Source organism: Cinclus cinclus, chromosome 3 (assembly GCF_963662255.1).
Source record: "Cinclus cinclus chromosome 3, bCinCin1.1, whole genome shotgun sequence".
Lineage (NCBI taxonomy): Eukaryota > Metazoa > Chordata > Aves > Passeriformes > Cinclidae > Cinclus > Cinclus cinclus.
Window position 1 is genome coordinate 105,707,008 of NC_085048.1, and position 23,675 is coordinate 105,730,682.

Below are 23,675 nucleotides of genomic sequence, written 5' to 3' on the forward strand. Positions count from 1 at the left end.
TTGGATTCTTATCTTCGAGTTGAGAGGACTTCTCAATTGTGTGGGATTACAGCAAATGTGATTATTGTTACAGATTGCATTGGAATAAACCTGATTTCACTGTCAGACAAAATACTGTTATAATTCTGTTCTGCTGACTGGGAGATACAAGGTGCCAATTAATTGTCTCACTTCCTTGTTGTTTGTTTTCTTTTCTGCTTTAATAACATCTCTTGGCACAATCCTGCTTTCCAGTTTCATTATAACTGAGTGGATAACAGCATGGCTGTAAACAAATGGAAAGCACTATGAAGTTTGCAAATACATGGAAAGAAATGTTTAAGATCCCTGTGGCCAAACCTGTTTACTGTGTACAAGCAAATGCACATTTTAATTGTCATACAGAACATCCACAAATTTTAAGGGACAAGTGAGGGCCGTTTTTATAGTTGCAAGAATGGAGTGCAAAGAGGAGTGTTCACATAAGTTGTCTTTTCTGCTGTCTGCTGTGTGCGCTTCTCTTGTTTTCCGGCCCAAGACTTTTCCTGGAGAACTGGAAGCTCCTGGGAGCAGGCTGGGCAGACCCTAGGAAAATCAGGTAGCTGCACATCCAGCATACCTGCCAAAATAAGGGAATGAAGTTTAGATCAAGCAGCTGTTTGAGAAGTTCTCAGGGTTAGCTGCACTTTTATATCTGCCCCAGACTACTGCACTGCTGGTGTTTTTGGTCGGGATCCTGGACCTCTGCAGAGGGCACTGAACTGCAGGAGAAGCTTCTTTTGGAAGCTCGACCCTACTTTGAACCCTGATGTCTTTTAGCAGGCGTTGAGTGAGCAGGGGTTTGTTTACATCCTCATGTTGAGGAGTTGGCAAGCTCCCAGGGACACCGGAGTGTTTCCACATCCAGAGCAACATACTGGTTATGCTGGCTGCTAGAGGGGTTGGGAAAGCAGGGTCTTGTCAAGTTACCTGTGTCTTATTAGGCAGGGAGAGAAGAATTTCTGTGGCAAAAGCGGCCTGTGCTTTTTCCAGCCCTGGAAACTGCATGGAAACAGTTTTCCATAGGGCTGTCACCTGTGTCTGCCCTAGCACTGTCACAGGCCCCACAAGAGAAATGTGCCTGTTCTCTGGATTTGGTCAGACAGGACTAAGAAGAACCTTGTGATAACAGTCTTGTGATAACACGGTAGGTCTTCAAACAGAGGAGCCTCTGAGAAGTGAATTCACAAGGTGCAGTCTGTCCTATCAACAGCCATTTCAGCTGGCTGGACTTCTGCTTCATGGCAAATATGTGATCACCGTCTCCCAGGGATGGGGGTGTTCCAGATCTCATAAGCTACAGAAGAAAACATTTTGAGTGATGAATGTTGACAAGATCCAAGAACCATAGAGAAGAGGATTCACTTAATTACCCCTGGAAATTCTGTGAATTTTCAATAGATCGTTTGCCAGAAGTGTGTCACTTGCCTGTGGACTGCTTCCATGAAAAAGATCTGGGATAGCAGAAGTGACTCCTGCTGTATTTAGAGATGACAAATGTTGACTAGAAAAGAGCCTTGACACTTGTGGACAAAGCAACAGTTACATTTTTATGTTTTTCCTGAACCAGGAACATTCAAGTATTTGATCCATTGTAATAGATCTTGAGAGGTATGGGATCATGCAGCTGGAGTTAATAAGAAATCATTGTGAAATGCATAGAACTTGCCACTTCATTTGTGCATGTTCTCCCCCCCCACCCCCCCTTGTAATTATTTTGGAACAATCAGGTGGATCCAGGGATGCAGAAAAAGATCAAGCTGCACAAACACTTCCCCTGTTTCATATAATGAAGCTGATCACAGTCAGGAAATTCAATAGAATCTCTCAATGTATTCCTCTTCTAGTAGGAAATTACTTCTCTTTCCTATCAAATTTTAATGAAAAAATGTCAAATTTGGTTGGCTTCACTTGGTTCCCAATGTGGTGCTCCTTTTTGATCTCTGCATGAATTCTACCACCATGAAGCTTGTATGGGATAGCAGTTTGAGGTGTTCTGTGGAACCATTTGCTAAGAAACTGCTTCACATTTTTTCGGCATGTGTGTACAAATACAGAGAGAGGCATAGAGAGACATTCCCAGACTTTGCAGTGCCTTTCCAGACTCTTGAAAGTTTTTAATTCAGGTACTTTTCTAGTTGGATCAAAGCCTATATAATCTTAATGCAAGTGAGCAGCTACACATTTCTAATTTTGAGGTATTGGGAATATCTGTGACAACAAATACATTAGGCACTTTAGTATTTCTCCTCCACACTTGTTCTTATATTTTCAGGCCTTTTTTGTTTTCCAATACACAATAAAAACATTAAAATTGATCTGTTATTTGCTTGGCTGGCACCAAACTTTAGCTGGCCACTTTTGCGTGCTTTGGGAATCGAGTCAAAAATATGCAAAGTGTGAAGGGAAAAATGCAGAGCGAGGCAGGGAAAGTGCAGAGTGGAAGGGGAAAAATGTAAAATGTGAAGGAAAAACATGCCAAGTGTGAGGGGAAATAGGGCAAAGTGTGAAGGGAAAATGCAAACAGGGAAAAGTGCAAAGTGAGAGGAGGAAAGTACAAAATGTGAGGAGGAAATTTGGAAACTGTGAGGAAAAAGGTGTAAAGTGAGAGGGGAAGAAAGTACAGAGCGTGAGAGAAAAAGGGAAAAAGTATAGAAAAAAGTGCAAAGTGAGGAAAAATGTGTACAAAGTGTGAGGGGAAAATGGGCAAAGTGTGAGGGCGAAGGTGGAAAGTGTGAAGGGAAAAAGGTTCCAGGAGTGAGGGGTAAATGCACTGAGGGAAAATGTGTTGTGTGAGGGGGAAATATGAAAAGTGTGAGAGGAAAATGTGCAGCATGTGAGGGAAAGAGGACAAAGTGAGAGGGGAAAAGGGAGAGGTCTGAGGGAGAGTGGAGGATGAAGAAGCTCTTGTCCTCTTCAGCTGGAGGTGTCTCAGTGGCACTGAGTTGCGCTGAACATTTCAGCTGGCCAGGTACCTCAGGAAAAAAGAGGCATTTTTATGTTTGTGCTGGTTATAAGTGTTTTAGTAAAGCACTACTGAGTGACCCCATAAGGAGGCAAATTGTATTTAATCAAATAAATTAGAGGTGTTTTGAAAGGGAAGAAAAATAAATTTCTTGTGCTGACAAACTCCAAACCCTGCAGAGAGAAGGGTTTCGCTGAGCGCTGTAGCTGACGTGGCTTCTGCTGTGGTTACACAGATGTGAGTTCCATGCCAAGAAGTGACATCAGATCAAATTTAACATGGCAGTGGTGAGTGAAAAAGACAAGCCAATTAACTCTACAACTTGAAGTATATAAAGCACACTAGTTATTTTTGGAAGTTTCATCAAAATTTTAGGGCTAAGATAATTGTAATACAAAAAGCCAAAGAAAGAAAAAGAAAAATGTGAATCTGTCATGTCTCTGTGTCTTTGCATTATGTGTCTCTTGTCTCTCTAGTTTTTACACCTAAACATACCATTAAATCTTTCTAAGATAAAAGGTGACAACTGTAATAAAAAATTCTGATCACAAATTATTTTTTCTTGCCAGTATCTGTGTAGAGGCTTAATATGTTTAAGGAAACAGAGAACAATTCTTAACACTTAATTGATACTATTTTTTTTTTTTTTTGGATGACTGTCCACCAAGCATCATCCTCTCTGCAGTTGGCCTCAGAATATTATTGACATTGGTCACAAACAATCTACTCTTCAATATCCAGGACACAAAGGCCCTTTGACACCTGCCATCTCCATTCTGCAGATAAACTCTCACTGGTGCAATATTGGCTGTAATTGAACTTGCCAATTGCTTCACTTTCTGAAATGCTGACTGCTTAATTGTGATAGGGGAAATTTCATTCTAGGGCTGTGAGCTCTGACAAGTGTGTAGCTCAGAAGCTGCCTAATTATACATGTGAATAATGCTCGCTGTGATTTATGTTAATACCAGCAGCAATGCACAGGAGGACCATCTCCATCTGAAAAACAAGGCCTCTGTTTGTCAGGTGCACTCAGAAGATTGAACACAAAAATCACTTTGAGAACCTTGAAAACTAGACTTGCACAAATCAGCCTATCTGTGTAAGAAAATGCAAGTGGCATCTATCCCTTTTGGATCTTAACTGTTTTTTTCCTCTCTATGGATACACAATACAGTCTCTACCTATATCCCAGTCAACTTCATGCAGAGTCTTCTCTTAGGTGGATTTTAGGTCAAGCTAACCCCATGACAGCAACTGGTACTGTTGGCATTCTCTGATAGATTCAGGCAGTGGAAAGGTGGTTCCTAAACCTTTAGTGTCATGAAAAACCTCGGTGGTGGGGTTTTTTTTTTCCTGATTTTCACCTTCTTACATTTTTTCTTGTGGAAAGGAAGGTACATGGGCCTCCACCTCTGGATGATCAGTTACCCTATAACAAAGCAGCCGTGGATCCTGACAGGACTGCACTCAGCTTACAGCCTTAAAATAGTGGATGGACTTGATGTTTTTTTTCCAACCATCTTACAGTTGCTGTCATAAGAATGAATGGCAACTGCATTGCTCTGTATTGTCACTGCATTTCTTGTCTTATTAATAAGTTCATTTAATGCTAGCAGTCTTGTGTTGTTATGAAAATGAGGGTATGCACTTAAGACTGTTACAGTTTTTTCTCTCTGAGCAAGAGCCAAATCAGGTCCAAGCACAGATTTTAAGTAAATGCTTTACATGCAGTATTTGCATCATGTGGTTACAAGCCTTAAAGAGGAAGAAAAAAAGGACAGGGTTTTCTGCTACTTTTTTGACATTCTAGAAAAATATCTGTAAGTTTATATGTTTTAGTTTAAAAAGGGTCCTGAAAGGAGAGAGTAGCAAAGTCAGGATTATAACTGTAGTCTTCAAATTTTCAATGCTATCAACAGGCAAATGAGATTTTGCTTTAACAGATTGTTCAGAATATTTTGGGTTGGGCACAAGAAGTAAGAAATTTTCATTGTTGGGAGTCACCACACATGCAATTCAGAGATACAGAAGATCTGTTTTACTGTAGGCACACGCTGAAATAACTAAAGATACATTGTCGAGTAAACAGATGAAATTTAGACAAAAAATACCAGGCAAAGAAAAATGTCTCAAATTTGTTCAATTAAGCAAAAATCTTCAATTATAGATTACTGGATTTCTTTTTAGTGTAAATGTCTAAATTGACATCCTAAAGTCAACTTTATGCAGAAGGCTTGACAAGAAAAGTCCTCCTGATGCAGTAAGAAAGCTCCACTGAGATGAATGGGGATATTTTAGCTGAGGATAGGACTCAGCTTCCTAATTAGACAGCAGCATATGGAATGATCATTTATGCTGGCGTTCCAGTGAGCTATTAATTAGAAGACAAATACAAAAATTACAAAGCAGAACTTAGTTCCCACTTGAAAGGTAGTGCATGCACACACTGAACCCAATTAAAAGAGGTCAGAGTTACCTGTGTCTGTGGCTCTCTGCAGGTCTCTTGGTTTCCTCTGGAAAGTGGGCTTTGTTTTGTCTCTCAAAGACCCCTTTTCTTGATGGGCTTAGATCTATTTTCACTGTAACTCTGATTCCCCTATGCACTTGATTTTCTGTGTATGCTGATTAGGAAGTGATTTATCTTTGTTACAGTTAAAGGAATGTGTGTTACTGGCAACTTGTATGGATGAAAATGAGGTAGTAGTAACAAAGAATGTTTGGATAACTAGGTGAAAGCCAGGATGATGGTTATATGGTCTTTCACACGTGCCTTTGTGTAAGTGTATATTGAATTTATCTGCATGTCACAAAATCTGTAGTTGAAATTAATTGGTGCTTTCCCTGGGTCTGTGTTTCTCTCAGGACAGATATCTGTGGATGGATTTATGAGGTATCTGAGTGGAGAAGAGAATGGCGTCGTTCCACCTGAGAAACTGGATTTAAATGAAGATATGTCTCAACCACTGTCACACTATTTCATCAACTCCTCACACAACACCTACCTCACAGGTACAGCAGTGCTGGACAGATCTAAGTTCTTACCTTACAAAAATTCTGAGTGTATTTTCAGTGGTAACATAAAATACACTAAAAGCATCAGCATTAAATGGACAATGGAGTTCAGTCTTCAGGGAAGCAAGGGTGGCAGTTGACTTTTGTTGCAGCTGCAACACAAGTGCATCAAATATACTTTTATTAACAGGTGAGCAGCAGTTGCATGGCTCATATAAGGCCTGGTCAGAAAACCCGTGAAGTCCCTGGAAAGTTTCCCTCAAATAGGATTCCAGATTAAGGCCTGTCTTTAGGAAGGAGAATGAACGTTGTACTTTTTATGACAGCAAAGATAGCAAGAGAGCAAAGATAGCAAGTGTGCAAAGCATAATACAGGAAACATCTCTGTAGCTCATAAATTTGCCCCTAAACATTGAATCTGGCAGTTTGTGCTCCATGAAATTTGCTTTGATTCAGAGATTCGGGAGGTTCCAACATGGCACATAACTTTCTGACAGCCCATAAAAGCAAGGAGTGGAGATCTGCTCTCTGACAATATCTAACATCTGAGTGGAAATGTTTAGGTGCTGTCATGTTTTTACAAAGGCTGAGCACCCAGAAGCTCCCGTTAATTAGAGCTATAGCCTCAACTGCATTGTTTGCACAGCAAAGTCAACAATGCTTTAAGACTCAGAAGAAGCTATGGCAGTTTAGGAATTCGACTTTTGGCATCTATTTTCTAGTCCAAGGTTCTCTTAACTTGTGAGAAAATAATTGTAAATTTACTATTTTAGTTTGGTTTACACAGGAACAAATGTTTGGGGCAAACAGGGAGCACAGGGAGCTTTCTCCTGTTTGATTTGATGTTTGCTTTGTCCTGTCATGTTTGCTAATGACTTAGCATTATGTTTAATTTAAAAAAGGATGCTGCATTGAGTGCTAAAAATGTGGTTTATGCTAATGTAGGCTTTTTAATACTATTAATAGACTGGCCTTAACTGACCAACTCCTTCAGAATGCCAGTATTCCAGAACATAAACAACCCCAGGCAGTGGTAATGCCCACTTTAAACAGACCTCATGGGAGTTATTTTCATCTGCTTTATGTTTGTTACAGCTCTTTCTCCAGCACCTTTGCCAGCTTTCATGGAGTGAATGAACTGTCATTGTTTCCGTTAGACACCATTTTTCAAGGGTTTATATCTCGGCTGTAAAATGTGTTTTGTGCTAGAACTTGTCACATAAGTATTTGTTTGGACAGTGATTTTCTTTCTCTGAATTAAAAGCGGCCACACTGATTTTCATTTCTTTTAAGTTATGATTCCAATATGCAGAAATTTATGCTCTTTGGTGGAGCAAAGACAGGGCCAAAGCAAAAGCAATTTTTAACTATGATGTTTTGCAGACTTCTTACCTCCAATATGGACTTTGTTCTGTCACTGAGGATTAGTTGGTGCTTAAGCCAAATGCTGCAGCTTTATACAGATATTCTGGAAGAAAACAGTAAAGCTGTAGTACTGAAGTGAGAAGCACAGGCCCACAGAAGGTTTAAAGACCATGCAATTTAAGGTTGATCTGAAGAGCTAAAAGACTGCTCTCCCCTGCAGGAATTTTTAGCTGGGTCCATACCACAGATTTTTATCAGGGCTGCTCAGGACAGAGATGTGTTCCAAAGGTTTAGAGGTACAAAAGCTAAAACCCAAAGAATTAAGGATGGGAATTCATGATGAGTCCAACCTATTCTAATTTTTTTTAGCTGCATTACAAGTGACCTCGCATGTTTAATTATTTACCTTGACACTTGCTTAATTTGCTTTGACTTGTATGTGAAAGTCTGTAAATCATCCTAGATTGCATCTACATGTTTCTTTGCCTGTATTTCCAAGTAACTTCAGAGGCTATATTTGGAAACATGATTTCAGTCTTAATTTGACAAAATAATAAACCAGGGGAAGTAAATCAGGATAAACTCAGGGGATAATGCAAGAGAAGTTTGAAACTTTTTCAAATTCCTTTTCAGAGTGCATGTTTTCACATTTACAGGCACAAACCTCAAGCCCTTCCCTTTTAGTGGGTTCATTATGTTCAGCGAATGTGTGGCAGCTGGCTGACAATGGGATTAACAATTTGATTTTTATCTGTGCATTACAAAAACTGACAGCCTTGGATTTTGCTATAAGCCTACATCAGATACAGTAATCACATTCCCATTTGCTTTCTTCCAGCAAGAAAGTAAAATTAATACAATTATTGGTGGCAGGCTATTCCTTTTTTCCCAAAAGAGTTTGAAGGGTCTGTTCAAGGGCTCATGGCTTTGGAAAGGAAGCCTTGGAAGCACCTTTGCCCTGATTGAGGCTATGAAATAGCAACTAGTTATGTGATAATTATCAGGACAATAAGAAAACCATTCAGTCTGGCATTACTTTATGATTACTGAGCTTAATGCCCTACCAATTATCTCTCCCTTTGTTAGTTTTTTTAACCCAGAAAAAGCATGCACAAAGAAACAACATTATAACAGAAAAAGCACCATGTGCACACTGAATTTCTTTTTAATTATGCTGATAATTTTCCTAGACTTTAGTGGAAGCCCTTGGCAGTACATCAAGTCCTGATTATTTATTTAGAAGTGTTACTGCTTTCTTTTTTCTTAGGGAAACGTAATTTTTTAAGAATAAAGGTAAAAATCCATGAAGAAAGAAGTGATTTGCAGTGAACCTAGGCTAACTTAAAGAAATGTCATCTTTGAGAACCCTTTTTTACTGTCTCATCTTTTTTTTTTTCTCACTGGCATCATATTTATTTCTTTATGCCTTTGAACCCTTAAAGTGCAACCCTGCTTTTTCCTGGAGTCTCACCTCAGGTTTCTACTTGGGCACAGTGGGGAGTGACCTTGCAACATTTCTTTCAGCAGCACCCAAAGTCAGAGACAAATGATGACATATCATACTCAGCCTTGCATGTTTTGGGGGCTGGGCAACTTGCTGTTGATTATGCGAAATGCAAAATACTAAAATCACAAGCCTTTAACATATGTTTTGGCTAAAAGTGCAAAATACTAAAATCAAATGTCGTTAACATATGTTTTGGCTAAAAGAAACCATAATCAGCAAAAGGTTGCTGAGATATCAGCTGAGCACATGTAGTCAATGTGGAACTATCCTTTCCACCCTCAGCATCTGCTTCCCTGCTTACAATCTGATGTTTCAGTTGTTTCTAGAAAAATCTCTCATGAAGGGCAGTTCTCCATTGCTGCCTGTGACCTTTCATCTACCATCCTCCAGCTTTTCTGTTCTCAGTGATTCCTCATCGTCTCTGTCGCTGCTTATTATCTGCATCCAGCACTTCTTTGAAACATTCTCCACCTTCAAAGCCTCCAGAACAGTTTCCAAGCTGACAGCACCATATGGAAGGAATGGAAATCTGGGTGACACCTTCCTGCTGCTGACATACATCCTGCTTTGGTCCAGTGTGAAGTGTTAAAAACAACAGGCAAGGCCGAGAGCCTGATTCTGACTGACATACAAGCAGGAGTAGAATATGGCACAGTGTGGAGTCTGATCTGCTTGTCCTGTGCTTGGGGAAACAACTCAGGAGGAAAATAAATTCAGATAAATATGCTGTTGTCTAAAAAATCCTGAGCTGCCAGCACCTCGTGTGGCTGCTGGAGTGAGGAGCCAAGCTCCCAGCAGAGTGGGGGCTCTGAATTTGCACCTTGCAAACCCCAGTGTATGATCCAGGGCACTTGTTGCTTCTCCATAACTTGCCTGGGGAGAGGAGATTTAGTAACTGGTGTTTGTGCACAGCAAAGGGAGAATACAGGCACTTCATGCTGGGAGAAGGTGTTGGGAGAGAGGGAAGACGCAGCCTCTGGTTCTTGAATAGTGGAGTCAGGTGGTTCCAGATAGCTGGATCCAAATTCCCCCCAGACTGTGGAGGAAAGATATCTTAAATAGATAGCAACCACGTTTTAAATCCACTTATTGAAAATAACTTCCACTTGGAAAAAGTGGTGGATTAACCCAACAAGGATGCACTTGCTGAGAAATGAGCAGCTTAAAGCTGTGGAAGTGTGGAACTGCTCTTTGTGGGGACATGGGTCATATCCTCAGCTTAGATCAACCAGAACCGGCTCATTTTCCATAGTATTCTGTCAGGTATCATTTAGCCAATTACATTTTTCAGAAAAGTCAATTTTTTGTCAAAATCCATTTCTCCTTAGCCCACATAGTGTGATGGGATGCAAATGTTATGTATGGTTTTACTATAGACACTGCTTGTACTGTAAAACAGAATATATAATGCTTTCAATTTCCAGTATTAAAAAATTGATCTGTACTCTAAATTGATTGTATTGCAAAAAGAGTAAAGTGTTCCCTTTAGTGTCTGTGATATCACATTTTAGAATGCAAAAGGGATATTTAAAAATAAATGCAAATAGGGACTCACACAATAGAAATTTCTAAATAATATATGCAAAACCCCCACACTTGGGGCAACATTCCTCATTTTCTGTATTTCAGAAAAGCAAGCTGTTGGGACTATTAAAATATGTGCTAGCATTTTACACTCTGCCTGGGGGTCTTTCTGAAAGTTGTATGGTTTGGAGGTTGAACATTCTCTTATCCTTTGCAGGAATCTTTCCAAAACGTCTGAGCCTTATTAATAAGGTAGTGTGGGAAGTGTCATATAGCAAGTGATGCATGTCATGATTTACTTAAGCACTTTTGAAGGTGAAGAATCTTGGAGCCCAAACCGCTTAGCAGTGATAACCACCAGGAGTCTCTTGGGAAGTAGAGTTTGTTAATCATAGAATAGTTTGTTAATCCAAACTCAAAATGCACTGAGGGAAAAGAAGGACAACATTAGAACCATTTTCTAAGTGAAAGTGGTTCTTTTAGGCAGTAGAGTTCAGTGGATCTCTATGAGAGCCAAGATTTCATAAGCAGATGCTTAGGGATAAGTACATGGAAATTAGTTGTTATTCCCTGATCCATGCTTATGCTTGTTAGCATCCTGCAAAGAAAAAGAGCCACTACTTAACTCAGACACTGGAATTGCACCAAAAAAGCTTTTGTGTGAGGAAAGATAATCTGCCATAATCAAGGTGAAACAGGAGAAAGCTAAATTCAAATAAAAAGAGATACGTTGTCACTTTGCTGACTCCATTTGAATTTTCAGAGCTTTCCAGCACTGGCCAATTTCTTCTGTTGTTAGCAGGTATTTCTCACTGGTTCCAGCAGGAACTGGGATTTCTTATGGATTTCAACAGGAGTATTGTTAATACTTTGTGGAGCATTTATGATTGCTCCACCTCATGTATCAGACAGAAACTGTAAACAGAGATTTTCAAATAAGAAGGGGTTCTGTTGCAGTTTTTAGTACAAGGTAAAAACAGAACAAAACCAGACAATGCTGTTTTGTGAAGCAAATCCCAAAATGTGTATTTCCCAGCATAAAACCTAAACACAGAATCAGAGAGACAATAAAATGAGGATTAATCTGTATTATAGTATATGCCAGTCTAGATGAAATATTTATATGTCCCCAGTCAGCAAAGAATCTTCTCTGTAAACAAATTCACTGCCTCCTTAAAAAGAAAATTTATTTCCTTCAAAAAAATCCATCTTCTCAGGAAATCTGCTAGAAAGCAGGAAACTGCATCCATTTTCTTCACATCTAAAAGAACCACAAACCATTCTTCCATTACTGTTACCTCTCTGCTGCAAGAAATTTGTATCTGAATGACTGGAATCAAATCTGTGGTAGCAGATGAAGACAACCTGGCTGGATATGCTTCCCTGAATGCAGTTGGACTTCTTTGTTGGCTTGGGTTGGGAACTATTTTCTGTTTCTTTTTTTAATATTTCCCAGGTTTGGAAAAAATGAGTTTTCCTTCTTATTTTTTAGATTTATATTATCTCATTATTGGAAAAGGACAGTTTAACTGAATTTCTCCCTACATAATACAGTATCACATCAGGAAATTTAACTGACCAACTCATTGCAGTGGTTACCATATTAAATATTGATTTGAGGCCTAATGATGGTGCCATTAGTGACTGCAGGGGGTTTATTTCATCTTGTACCAAACTGCATTGCATGTTGTGACAAAATGTGGTCTTGATCTGCTGAGTTGCCTCTGAATTTCACATTGCTTGTCAAGGGATAACAAAATCTCATAGGACTAAGCTGTTTATTATTATTATTATTATTATTATTATTATTATTATTATTATTATTATTATTTTATTTCATGTATTTGCTGCTGCCCATCAGAAGCTTTTGAGCTGGCTTCAGCTGGGTTATTTCTCTGTTTGACTGAGGGCAGGATCCAAACCATGACATTGACTGTGCCAAAGTAATTTCCATTGCATTCTTACAGTTTTCATATTCCTTGGACTGTTATTCCTCTCAGCCAAGGGTAAAAGCTGCTGTTAACTCTAATTATTGTTAGATCAGTCGTATCTATCCCTGAGGCCCAGAATGACTTCCCTTTTTTGTGTTCTGTCCCAGCTGGACAGCTGGCTGGCAACTCCTCAGTGGAGATGTACCGGCAGGTGCTCCTGTCGGGCTGCCGCTGCGTGGAGCTGGACTGCTGGAAGGGACGGACAGCGGAGGAGGAGCCGGTCATCACACATGGGTTCACCATGACAACTGAGATCTCCTTCAAGGTACAGCACTGGGATAGCTGGTTTGGCTGGGGAGGGTTATTTTTTATGCAAAACCATCACACAAACATCACTGCAAAGGTGGGAAGGGCGGAAATGTGACAGCAAAAAGATGCTGTAAGAGGAAATTACAGAGCAGCTGCTGGAAGAGAAAGGTTGCAGCATTTGGACCTTGCATGGGGAGAGTTTCCTGGTGGTCATGGCAGTGTGAGGAAAGGGATTATGTGGTGTGATAGCAGTGCCATCTGGGGACTGGGCTCCGTGCCCAGGTCTGTGCTCCTGTGCACGTCCCTGCAGCAGATCTCACAGGGAGAGAACCAGGCAAGACCACAGCCAGGGTTGAAGGACCAGGCACAGCCACTACAACTGGTTCTGCACAGACACAAATGGGGGTGTGAAGGCAGTGGGAAAGACAACTGGTGGGGTTACAGCTCCATGGGACAGAGCTGGAGGCCACAGGGTTTGGACAGCACTAACCAGCACATCAGTTCACTCCTTTTCTCCTCTCTGCCTGGTCGCTGGGAGTGGGAGACAGAAGTCCTGAACTGAGACAAGAACTAGCAGCTAGATCTCAACAATTTGCAAGCCTTTAAATTCCTGTGAGCAGAGAATAGGCTGCTCATGGCCAGATGGGCAGGCTTCATGCACAGGACCCAGACACTTGGCATTATATTTTAATAAGTGTGTGTGCAATGTTATCTCTGATACTTGGGATCAGACCCAAAGCATTGGAGGGTGAAAAAGAAAAAATTAGTATCTTTGGAGACTGTGAAGGGATATTTGTGCTATTCAAACCCTAAACATGTCATCTTTGTTATTGAATTTCATCTTCCATTTCCTTTTCTACAGTATAAAGTAGAGACCAAAGCCTTAGCAATAACCTTAAATGGTTATCGTGTTCTTCTTAAAGATGTTGAGGTGTTAGAGGAGCAAAACAGAGGTGTTTTCTTGTAGTGTTAATATTGGTAGTCAGCACAGCTTATAATGATACCTCAGGAAATCATTTTTGTAGTGTGAAGAAATAATTCTTCTTCATCTGAGACACTAACTCACCATGGAAATACATTTCTAGCCTTAGCTATGTGCAAGAATAAATGTTCATTACTGACTTCGGTTGTGTTCCAGGGATTATGTGTGGCTTCTGTGCCAGCTACAGCTTTGAGACATTTACCCATACCTGAACCCTGTTGTTGGGTGGTTTTTTGGTCTTCTAGTGCCTTTCTTTAGGAAAAATAACAAACAGGTCTGCCACAGACAGAACACCAAGTTTCACTTGTACCAGAACACTCCCTTTTTTTTCCAGTTTGCTTTCTCTAATTTTTCCCTCACTGAGTTAATCACAGAAACACGTAAAACAACCTTCTTGCACGTTTGTTATTAACTTTGCAGTTATGTTTATGGGAAGGCAATTATGTTTATAGGCATGGAGTTTGATTGCTGGAAGTCCTTTAATTAAGGAAGATGGCTCTTGACTGCTTTGGTCATGAGCAGGAATTTAAAACAGTTAATCTGATTTTTAAAAGGATCATTAGCAGGAACAAGGATTATCCCTGGATATTTAGATGTTCAACCCTTGGCATTGTGCTGGCAGGAGAGATATTGGAAGATATTTAAACCTACTTATGAGTGTTTCATCGGTCATTTCAGGGCAGGTATTTTTTAATCCACACAGAGAAATGTGAAAAACATCTTGATTTCTTTTCAACTCTCAAAGTATGCTGCTTGGCTGGGGAGGAGCAAAATGGCAGTGAAATAATGTGTAGGAGTGTGAGAATCAATCCATGTCTTGAATGCTGAATCATTTATCAATGACCACAGCGCAAAGATTCTTCTCAGTCTGCTGGCTTTCACGACCTCAGAGATCCTGAAGTGCAGAGGCAGCAGCACTGTGCACTTCCCATCCTTATGTTCCTGGGCTTTTTGGTTCCTTGGTTTTCCCCTTGCTTCATGACTCAGAAATCCATCAGGTTTGTCTCAGCTGTAGACTGTGAGCTGCTGCCAGGGTGGGATCCTGTAGGGAAGAGCCATGGATGTTCTTGCCATAACCAAGGATCTGTGTGTGTGTAACCATCTTTTCACCTAGGAGAGCTGCTTTATGTAAGTCATTCTGCAGCTGGAGCCAAGTATGGAACCTACCAGCTTGTTTCTCTGGAACATTTGCCTTTGGTGAACCAGTGTCTGAGCTTTTCATCTTCACATCTCATCAGTGCAATCTTAATTTTACTCTTCCAGGTTATTTTCCCCACTCATGCAGGATTCCATCCCCTCTTACAGTAGGAAGGCAGTTGAAAATAAGTGGGCCAGAAGAATGTACCAGATGCTCAGCTTTTCTTTTAGGAAGTGGATTTCTTACTGTTACGCTTCTCAGTTGAGCCTCTAAAAGTACAGAAAATGGACAAGAGGAATCCCCAGAGAAATCTTGTTTAAAATAAGTACATCTTTTAGGTTTTAGTTATCCTTATGATTTGGTATGGCATAGACTTAGGGGTTCTTAGAAACTCCAGAGTTTGCCAGCATATGAAAAGCCTTTGGTGTTTTATATGTTCTTCTGGAAGAGAGATTTGTTCCAAGAGGGAAATGTTTCATAATTTGTAACAATGAGTGCATTTATTGTGCACTTCACTAAAATCATCCTTATCAAGTGGCTTTTCTACTGGATTTAGGGTTTCCATTTTCCATAGAGTAGACAGGAAACTTTACAGAAGTTTCCTTTTTTGAGTCCTCTGATAATTACCACAGAACCAACTGTTTTAATTGAGTAAAGATTTCTTTTTTCCTTTCTTTTGCCTTAAAGGTATTTCTGTCATATATATATTAAAAAAAAAAAAAAGAGCTGAAATAATGTGAGTCAGAGTAACTAAAGATTTTATGGATATGTGCTTGTGCTGATGATGTTTAGAAGTTCTGCCTTTGTCAGAGCATGTTTTTTATAGCACCTGAAAGCTATAGCTGCAGGCATGGAACAAATCCACACGAAAACCAAGCTCTACACTTAAACTCTTGACTTTGGCGAACATAAGTCACTTCTTGAGAAATGTGGTGCTAGAGACTCATCAGAAGTTTTGGAGATTTGATTATAGTTCAGGTTGAAAAATTTGGCTGTGGCAAGAGCACATCCAGAGCTTTCTGGGATATTTAGGAAGGAAGGTCTGATCTCAGGGAATGATTTCAGAGCTTGTTGGGTCTTTTCTGTCTTCAAAGGCTAAAACTCTACTTCTTTACAGAGTTAAATTTGTAACTGTTTATTTTGATTCTTTAGGAAGTAATAGAAGCTATTGCTGAATGTGCATTTAAGACATCACCCTTTCCAATCCTCCTTTCCTTTGAAAATCATGTGGATTCGTAAGTAATTACCACATTTTTTCTTGTCTGATGTTTCATTTTTTATTAGGTCTAAGCATGGAACTGTGTGTGCACTTGTGACACAAACAACAGCTCTTATCCAAAAATGAAATTGGGCCTGTTCTTGAAAACTTTCCTGAATCAGAACCTTTTGTATGAGAGAGGAAGTTAGATTGTTAACTTTTCACTCTCAGAATGTCCTGCTGGAATGTAGGAATGCTCCAAAGAAAACGAGGCAGTATTTCACCTGCTTGTGACCCTATTCTGTGCTATAAACATATTCAGAATTTGGTCTGTCTCTCATGTTAGAAGCAGAGGCCAGAACCATGGACTTCTAGGACTGCAAAATAGGTGGTATGGAACTGTTACTTTCTGCCAAAAAAATAACAGTTTGCATAAGTTTATTTCATTTTCTTCTTTTTTTTTAGTCACAAAAAAGGTCACTAGGACACACACTTTTAGTCACAAGGACAGTTTTTCTGTATAAGAAAAGAAAAAATAAATTACAATCCTTCTAGCTTTGTCCTAGTGATCTATTTTATTTTTATAGTTCTGATATTTTTTTTTGACCTTAACTTTGGTTTTGAATTCAGAGACCACATGGTTCAAAGTGGGGTGACATTGACACATAACATGTGCCTTCACTTGAATTTCCTTTTCCCCTTTTGTGTTTTTTTGCTGTGGAAACATTTCCAACACTTCTGGGGTCAGGTTGGACTAAGAAACTAATTTTTGGGTTTTGTTTTGGTTTTGGTTTTGGATTTTTTTTTTTCAATGTCAAATAAAAATATTATTGGGGGCAGCTATGAATGTTTTAGTGCAAATCATAAATGAGGTTGGCACTTTTGTTTCTGAAAGAGGAAAAGAGTCAGGGCTAATTTCTTTTCCATTGGTTTAGGGAGAGCATTCTTACCATAAGGGAAAGAACTGGTAGAAGAAGCTATGTAAGAATGTTTGTTAAGAACAGATGTTCTTAAATACTGATTTAAGAATCAGCAATACTGATCAAAAATTCTGTAGATGAAAAATTTAAAATATGAGCATTGATCTCCACTGCCTGTACACCTCAGAGTATACATTTACCTTTTGGGGGCAAATATGTGTTTGCTCTGCCACAGGATCACTATTCAAACAGCTACTTCTTAAATCCTGCTTAGTTATTCCTGTCTTCCTCTGAAAGACCACACAGATGGTGTGTTTAATTTCCTTCTCTAATGGCCCCCTCATTTTTTTTCTGGTGAACATTTTGTCCCTTTGGACTAGTACTCACCTACTCCAATAGTTTTGAACTCACAGTGCTTCCAAATGCAGCCTCTGGCCCTCAGGAAAGATCTTAACCATCACTCTTCAATATATTGTATTTTGTACTCATTCCTCTGGATTTATTATAATATACATTCATTCTGGTGCTATAAGGTAGAGAAAAAAACAACAGCTAAATTATTTTAAACACAAGGGTTACATTTTTCTTCCTTTAAAGTCACCATGACTTAAATCTTCAGCTGTTCCAGGGTGATCTCTTCTATTTTAGGAAGGTAAATAAGTAAAAAGATTTATGAAATAAACTCCTGTCAGATGTAAGTTATATACAAAAGTGTCTTTAAAATTATAAGATGAAACAGTGTCAGATTTAAAGGCAGTGTGACACTGCAGGAATGTGACAGAAGGGGAACAGAGTTCCTTCTGCATTACTGTTATTTACAGTTTGTCCAACAGAAGGCATTGGACCTTTCTCTCCAGAAACCTCCACCCATGGAATAAGGAATTAACTTTATGTGTATTCTCTGAAATCCTTTTCCATACATTGCTAAGACACAGGGTTTTAGCTAAACAAGTTTTCAAAGCCATGACCAAAAGTTTTCTTTCTGAAGCTTTCCTGCTAGTGATTATTTTCTGCTATTGTAAATTATCAAATCCAGTGTGTGTTTTCTAATTTTACTTTGGCTGAAAATAATTTCTAGTTATGTTACCAACTTTTACAGTTACCCCTTAATTCCTTCACTAGTTGCTGGAGAAATCTGCAATTAGTCATGCCACTCACAGAAAATTTAATCTAATTTCATGGAATGCTCCTTTTGACTTCTCATTTACTTGGAATGTTGTTTTTCTCCTAGATCTTAAAGCAGGAGTTTGCCCTAAATGTTAACAAAAAGTGCCAATGTTTTTTAGAATTGCTGTCAAACAAATCCTGTTTCATCAATTCCTACTTTTAGGAGAACAAATATTTTTTCTACTTTTAAACTTGTAAAGAGTCGTTTGTGAAATTCTGGTCCCCTAGAAACTGGCATTGGCTTAAAGAAAAATATGGTTTTAGCCTGTGTTCATGGCTTTTGAACAGACTGCAATTATCAGAGGTAAATAAGTTTCACATCACCACCACAGATATGACAGTGTTAGTCACCACTGGACTTAAAATGCAGTTTTTCTTCCTCCTGCTTTCTGTTCATGGGAATATTTTTGATACTTTTTGTTCACCTATGGGAAAAAACACTTTTTAGCACATTGTATAAATCATCTCATTTGCTTTCCTTTGATGTGTTTCCTAGAAGGGCTCCTCTCCAATACCTTCATAGCACATGAAGGACTTTCATTTTCTTTACTATAACTCCACTGTTAGTGTATTTTTTCTTGCCTGTTAATATGCAGTAAAAAGTTAAGAAAAAGAGGCAAGCATGTAACTTTTAGAATATATAAAATATTACGTATGCCATCATTTCTAGTGAAGTCAAAACATGCCCACTGAAAAAAAGACCACTAAAACTAGCTGGGGTTCTGTGAAAAAAGCAGAGAAGTGCCCTGAAAAAGTTAAAAAGACCTCAAGAAGACCTTGTCGTTTGAAATGGGGCTTGCAAACTGATAAGCAATCTGCAAATCTGAGAGCAGACACTCTATAATTAGAAATGCACTGATGACATAGCAAAAAGGTTAAGTGGTCCTTGAGCAGTATCCATATAAGATTGCTTCCAAGATTAAATTTAATTACAGTTGTTCATACTGCTGATTTCTGGCTGGAATTGTTGCTTCAAATATTAGCAGGGTTTTTATAACTTTTTTATCCCACATTGAATTATTTTAGACTCTTCTGGGAAGCATCTGTGCCTTTGTCTTATGCAGAGCAAGTATCTCTGCAGAAGTGATAAAAATGTAATGTTGGGAGCAGTAGTTCTGCCAAGGAGCCTCTGTGGTTGACCTTCATAATAGGCATGATAAAAACACAGTAAAACAAAGTGCAGGCAATACAATAATGGCAATAAAAACATTTCCTAATATTCTTTATATTTCCAGGTATCATGTTCCTACTTTATGTCTCCTTACCCAGTCACATTTTGGGGGCACTTATAATTAGTCTGTGTGCTACCTGTCAATGTCTGCACAGTGAAAATCATAAGGCAGATAAAGTCAGCTCTTTTCAGACAATCAATTTTCACTACAGTGCATGAATGCTGAGAGAATTTCCAGTACCAGATGTGGACCAAGAAATACCTGAGTTTTGACTTCATAACAAAATTGGGGGAACATACTGATTTAGAAAATTTGGTGTTTCTGTTGCTGTGGTTCATAATTTTCAAAGAATGGAAGATATAAGAAACCGGTATTACAAGTTCTTTAAATACTTAAATAGGAATAAATAATCTGCTATTCTTGATGATCTGTCTCTTGCAACAATACATACATAGATATATATATTAAGGAGAGAGGGAGCACAAAGATCTATCACACAGTTAAGTGCTGGTACTCCTAAATTCTTTTTATTCCCTCTTAGAAGCTTTTAAAAATATCTATACATACAGTCCAGTTCACAAAGACAAATAATTTTGTAATGTCAAGATATTCTTCATTTGGCCTTGTTTACTTCCTGAAGGGTTTTTTTAATGGCATTAAAATCTGTTAGTTTTTCACGTAGTTTTCCTACATTCTGCCTCTAGGATGCAGTGACATTGGAATTTATATGCTGAACCAACATAATGTTGCATTACATTTTTCTCATTTGTAAAAATGAAAGTTCTCACTGTGCTCTCTTTGAGGTAAACATGCAATTAAAACACAGAAGATCAGAAGAATTTGTTCTAGCTGTTGTAGTGGCTGGGAATTTATAACATTTATCTCTTGCCTTTTATTTTTTTTAATTCCTAGGAAGAGGTTTTTTTGCAGTTGTGCCATTTAAGGATGATGATGATGTCACATTAATTACTACTATTTCAATAAATGCATTCTTTTGATTCAAGTTGTCCTTTGAACTTTCTGGGTTCTGAGTATGGATCTGTTCAAATCATACACTGGTGGAGAAAACTGAACTAAAACTCACTCTAATGACCCCTGGATTTATGGCACATGTACGCTCTGCTGGAGTGGTGCCTTTATTTCCCTTGGTAGCTGAGGGCTGAAATATCCAACACAATGTCCCAGTCTGATCTGTTCTTCCATCATCTTCTCTCATGTGGGTTCTTTGTTCTGCTGCCTTGCTTGTCTTCAGCTTTATTTTCCATCCTCAGCTAAAAGAGCCTTTTAGCTGCGGTGCAGAATTGGCTGCATGCAAAACACAGCATTTGTGGAATGCTGCTGGGATTTAAAGTGCATGCAGCTCTTGCTTTGGGGAATAATTTAAAGCCTCCTCACAGTATTTTTTTGTCAGTGACTGAGCTAATGACTGTTTCACCCCCTGTCTGCTTCCAGGGGCTGTCAGGATGCTGATCCCAGGGAAATTACATTTTCTGATTGAAATGTCATTTGGCCACCCAACCTTTTTCTCAGCTCTGGTTTGGCCATGCTGACCCTAGGAGTTGGTAACCACTGACCAGCTGGGCATAGCCAGGGTTGAACTCCTGGTTTGCAAGAGAAAAATGAGCATTTTCTTTGCTTTTTTTTTTTTTTCCTTCTATATCCAGCTCTATTTTGTCATGAAAAGTAGCTCCATGGTAACATAAGGGCTTATAGCATCCCTGTCTCTTGCATGATATGCAGATCCTAATTAACAGGAGCTGAGGAAGTTATATTAAGCCATATAAACCTGTCCTTTAATCGAGACTTCCCAACAGCGTGTCAAAAAAGGAAACTTTGAAAGATGCCTCAGCTCAGATGCTACGCATTTTAAACAGGCACATGTAACAAAAATCTTCAGTTTTCTAAAATTAGAGAGTGACTGTGGTACTGAGCCATATTTGAGATGACTGGAGTAATGTTTCTGAGCCATAAAACCTATCTTCAGTCCTAAAACATCCACCACTGATATGCAGGAATTATTTAATCTTTGGGTTGCGCTTTGGGAAAATTGTAGAGTTTGCTGAGGTTCAGTTTACTTATAGAAGATGTTGTGAAAACTGCTGTAGTGCAAGAAAAATGCCTGACATATGTATAAAGTAACATGAGGGGGAAAATATTTAAATCTTGAATAAGAGTATTGTCTGAAAGAGGCAAATTCATGTTATGGTTGTTTCATTGCTATTCCATTGACTTATGCCTTTACTTTGTGTATGTTCCATTTGATAAACTACATCAGAGGATTTGAAATAATTGCATGATAAATGTAGGTCTCACTGAAAAATTGACAGCTATTGGATCAGTTTAGGGCTATTAGGTACTCCATTAATGCTGCTTTCACTCTGGAGCATTAGTAGGACTCATTTCTTTCTTTCTTTTCTTCCCTTCAGCCCTAAACAGCAGGCAAAAATGGCAGAGTATTGCAGATTAATATTTGGAGATGCACTGCTTATGGATCCATTGGAAAAATACCCGGTAATGTGCCTTGGTGTTTAACACATCACAAATGTCTGTGTGAATTTTTATTTAAGTGTCTCATTCTTCATATAAAGCCTTTCAGTCTTTAGGAGGGAGTTAAGCAACGTGAGCTGTTGGTGACTTCAGCATCATTTCTGATGCAGAGATTGCCCTGATAGAGTGAATTGTGATATTTTAAGTGCAATTGATCCTCATAGCTGCCATTTTAAAACATAGACTCTCATATCTGAGCTAATACTTATTTTGGTTATTACTGCAGATATTTCATAAAGCATTTTTCTTCTTAAATGCCCTCAGTAGCCCTGTTTCATTTAATGTTGACATTGCCTCTTGTGCAAAATTAATTTCATTTTAACAGGACTTACAGAGGTTACAGAACTCTCCTGTACCATGTGGTCCCTAAGAAACTACCATAAGCTTGTCGCTTCTGCTGTTCTAACAAATCTCTTCTCTGTCTTCCTGGAAGCTGGAAGCTGGGGTTCCTCTCCCAAGTCCTATGGATTTAATGTACAAAATCCTGGTGAAGAATAAGAAGAAGTCTCATAAGTCAGCAGATGGGAGTGCAAAGAAGAAGCTGTCAGAGCAAGCTTCCAACACTTGCAGTGATACATCCAGTATGTTTGAGCCTTCCTCCCCTGGAGCAGGTAGGACTTGGATCTACTTATATTCTTCTCCCTCAAGCACAAATGCTTAATTACAGCTCCAGTCCCATCCACTTGCAGTGCTCTAGCAAGGTAAAGGTGCACCTGAGTGGGTTGATGGGCAGGAAACAGCACTAAATTGTTGTTGATCCTGGAGTCTGTTCTGAGGGCTCCAGCCAAGGAATTCTCATGGAATGACCCAGGGCTCACTGGTGTGTGCTAACATTTCTCTGCACTGCTTATTAAGGATAGGGAGCTGCCAACTCCTCCACCCTTGGCTGCCTTTCCTGTGTGCCCAAGCCCAATATCAAATATAAATGTTTTCTTTTCCCTGTTGCCTCTGGGCCGTGCCTGCCATTATTTTGTGCCCTTTCAGACTGAGCCCATTGCCCAGGAGAGCTGCAGAGCATCTGCAGTTCCCCAGGGCTTACGATAAAGGGATGAGATCCCTGTTCCTCAGGCAGGGAAGGCTCAACCTGCTGTTGTCCTGCAGTAGTTGGGTACCTGCCATGGACCTCTATTTAAACTGCTATAAGATGTTCTTCTGTTCCAGAGATGGAAACGGACAAAAATAATCAAGTCTTTATGTCCTGATTTCCAGCCCACTGTCTGTTCCCTGCACTGGAATTTCTCCTATCGAGACTGAAATTTTGTGTTCCTATAAGCATAGACATTTATGCCCCAGTAGTAGAAGACTTACAGAGTAAATTGAAAGGTCTGCTGAAATATAAGTTCATTGTAATTTGCCATTTTAAAACTTTTCCCCATTGTTTGTAGTTTTTTTCTAAACTCTGATTAACTGGGGTAAAAATTTTCATGCTGGCAGTTTGCCCTAAGCTTAATTAACAAGAAAGAAATCCTGCTTAATTTGTGGATAACATTGTTTATCCTATTAGCAGCAAAGAAAGAGTTTTCAACTGTTGTTTTTAAGAAACTATGGAAATGGCATGCTTTGGAATACACTTTGAATTTCAAAGGACGATTCATCCTGGTGTCAGGGATGACTTAATACTATTTTCTTGATTTGCTTTAGACAAATCCTAAACAGGAGAAAAATAAGTGTGTGTTCCAGATGCCTCCTTTCCAGAATTTGAAATCAGCCCTGCATTCCTAACTCTCCATTTTTGTTATCAGCACATGGTGAGGACAGTGGCAAAGAACACAGCCTTGGCTTTCTGAGGGCCTGGGCTGCATAGGGGGCAACAGCTTTGTCTTTCAGGAACCTGTCTAGGAGCTTTTCTAGGAAAAGACCCAGGCTGTGAATAAAGAAGAAGAATAAGATGATGATGATGATGATGATAATGATGAT

At 39.1% G+C, this 23,675-nt stretch overlaps 1 protein-coding gene across 1 annotated transcript in view; it reads left to right on the top strand.

Moving 5' to 3' along the window:
- Window positions 1-23,675, top strand: part of PLCB1 (phospholipase C beta 1) — a 335,098-nt gene that overhangs the window by 222,405 nt on the left and 89,018 nt on the right. The window contains exons 10-14 of the mRNA XM_062490621.1: window positions 5,849-5,995; window positions 12,493-12,650; window positions 15,907-15,989; window positions 21,638-21,722; window positions 22,192-22,369. Of these exons, the coding sequence (XP_062346605.1) occupies window positions 5,849-5,995; window positions 12,493-12,650; window positions 15,907-15,989; window positions 21,638-21,722; window positions 22,192-22,369 (651 nt within the window). The remainder of the gene's footprint in view (window positions 1-5,848; window positions 5,996-12,492; window positions 12,651-15,906; window positions 15,990-21,637; window positions 21,723-22,191; window positions 22,370-23,675) is intronic.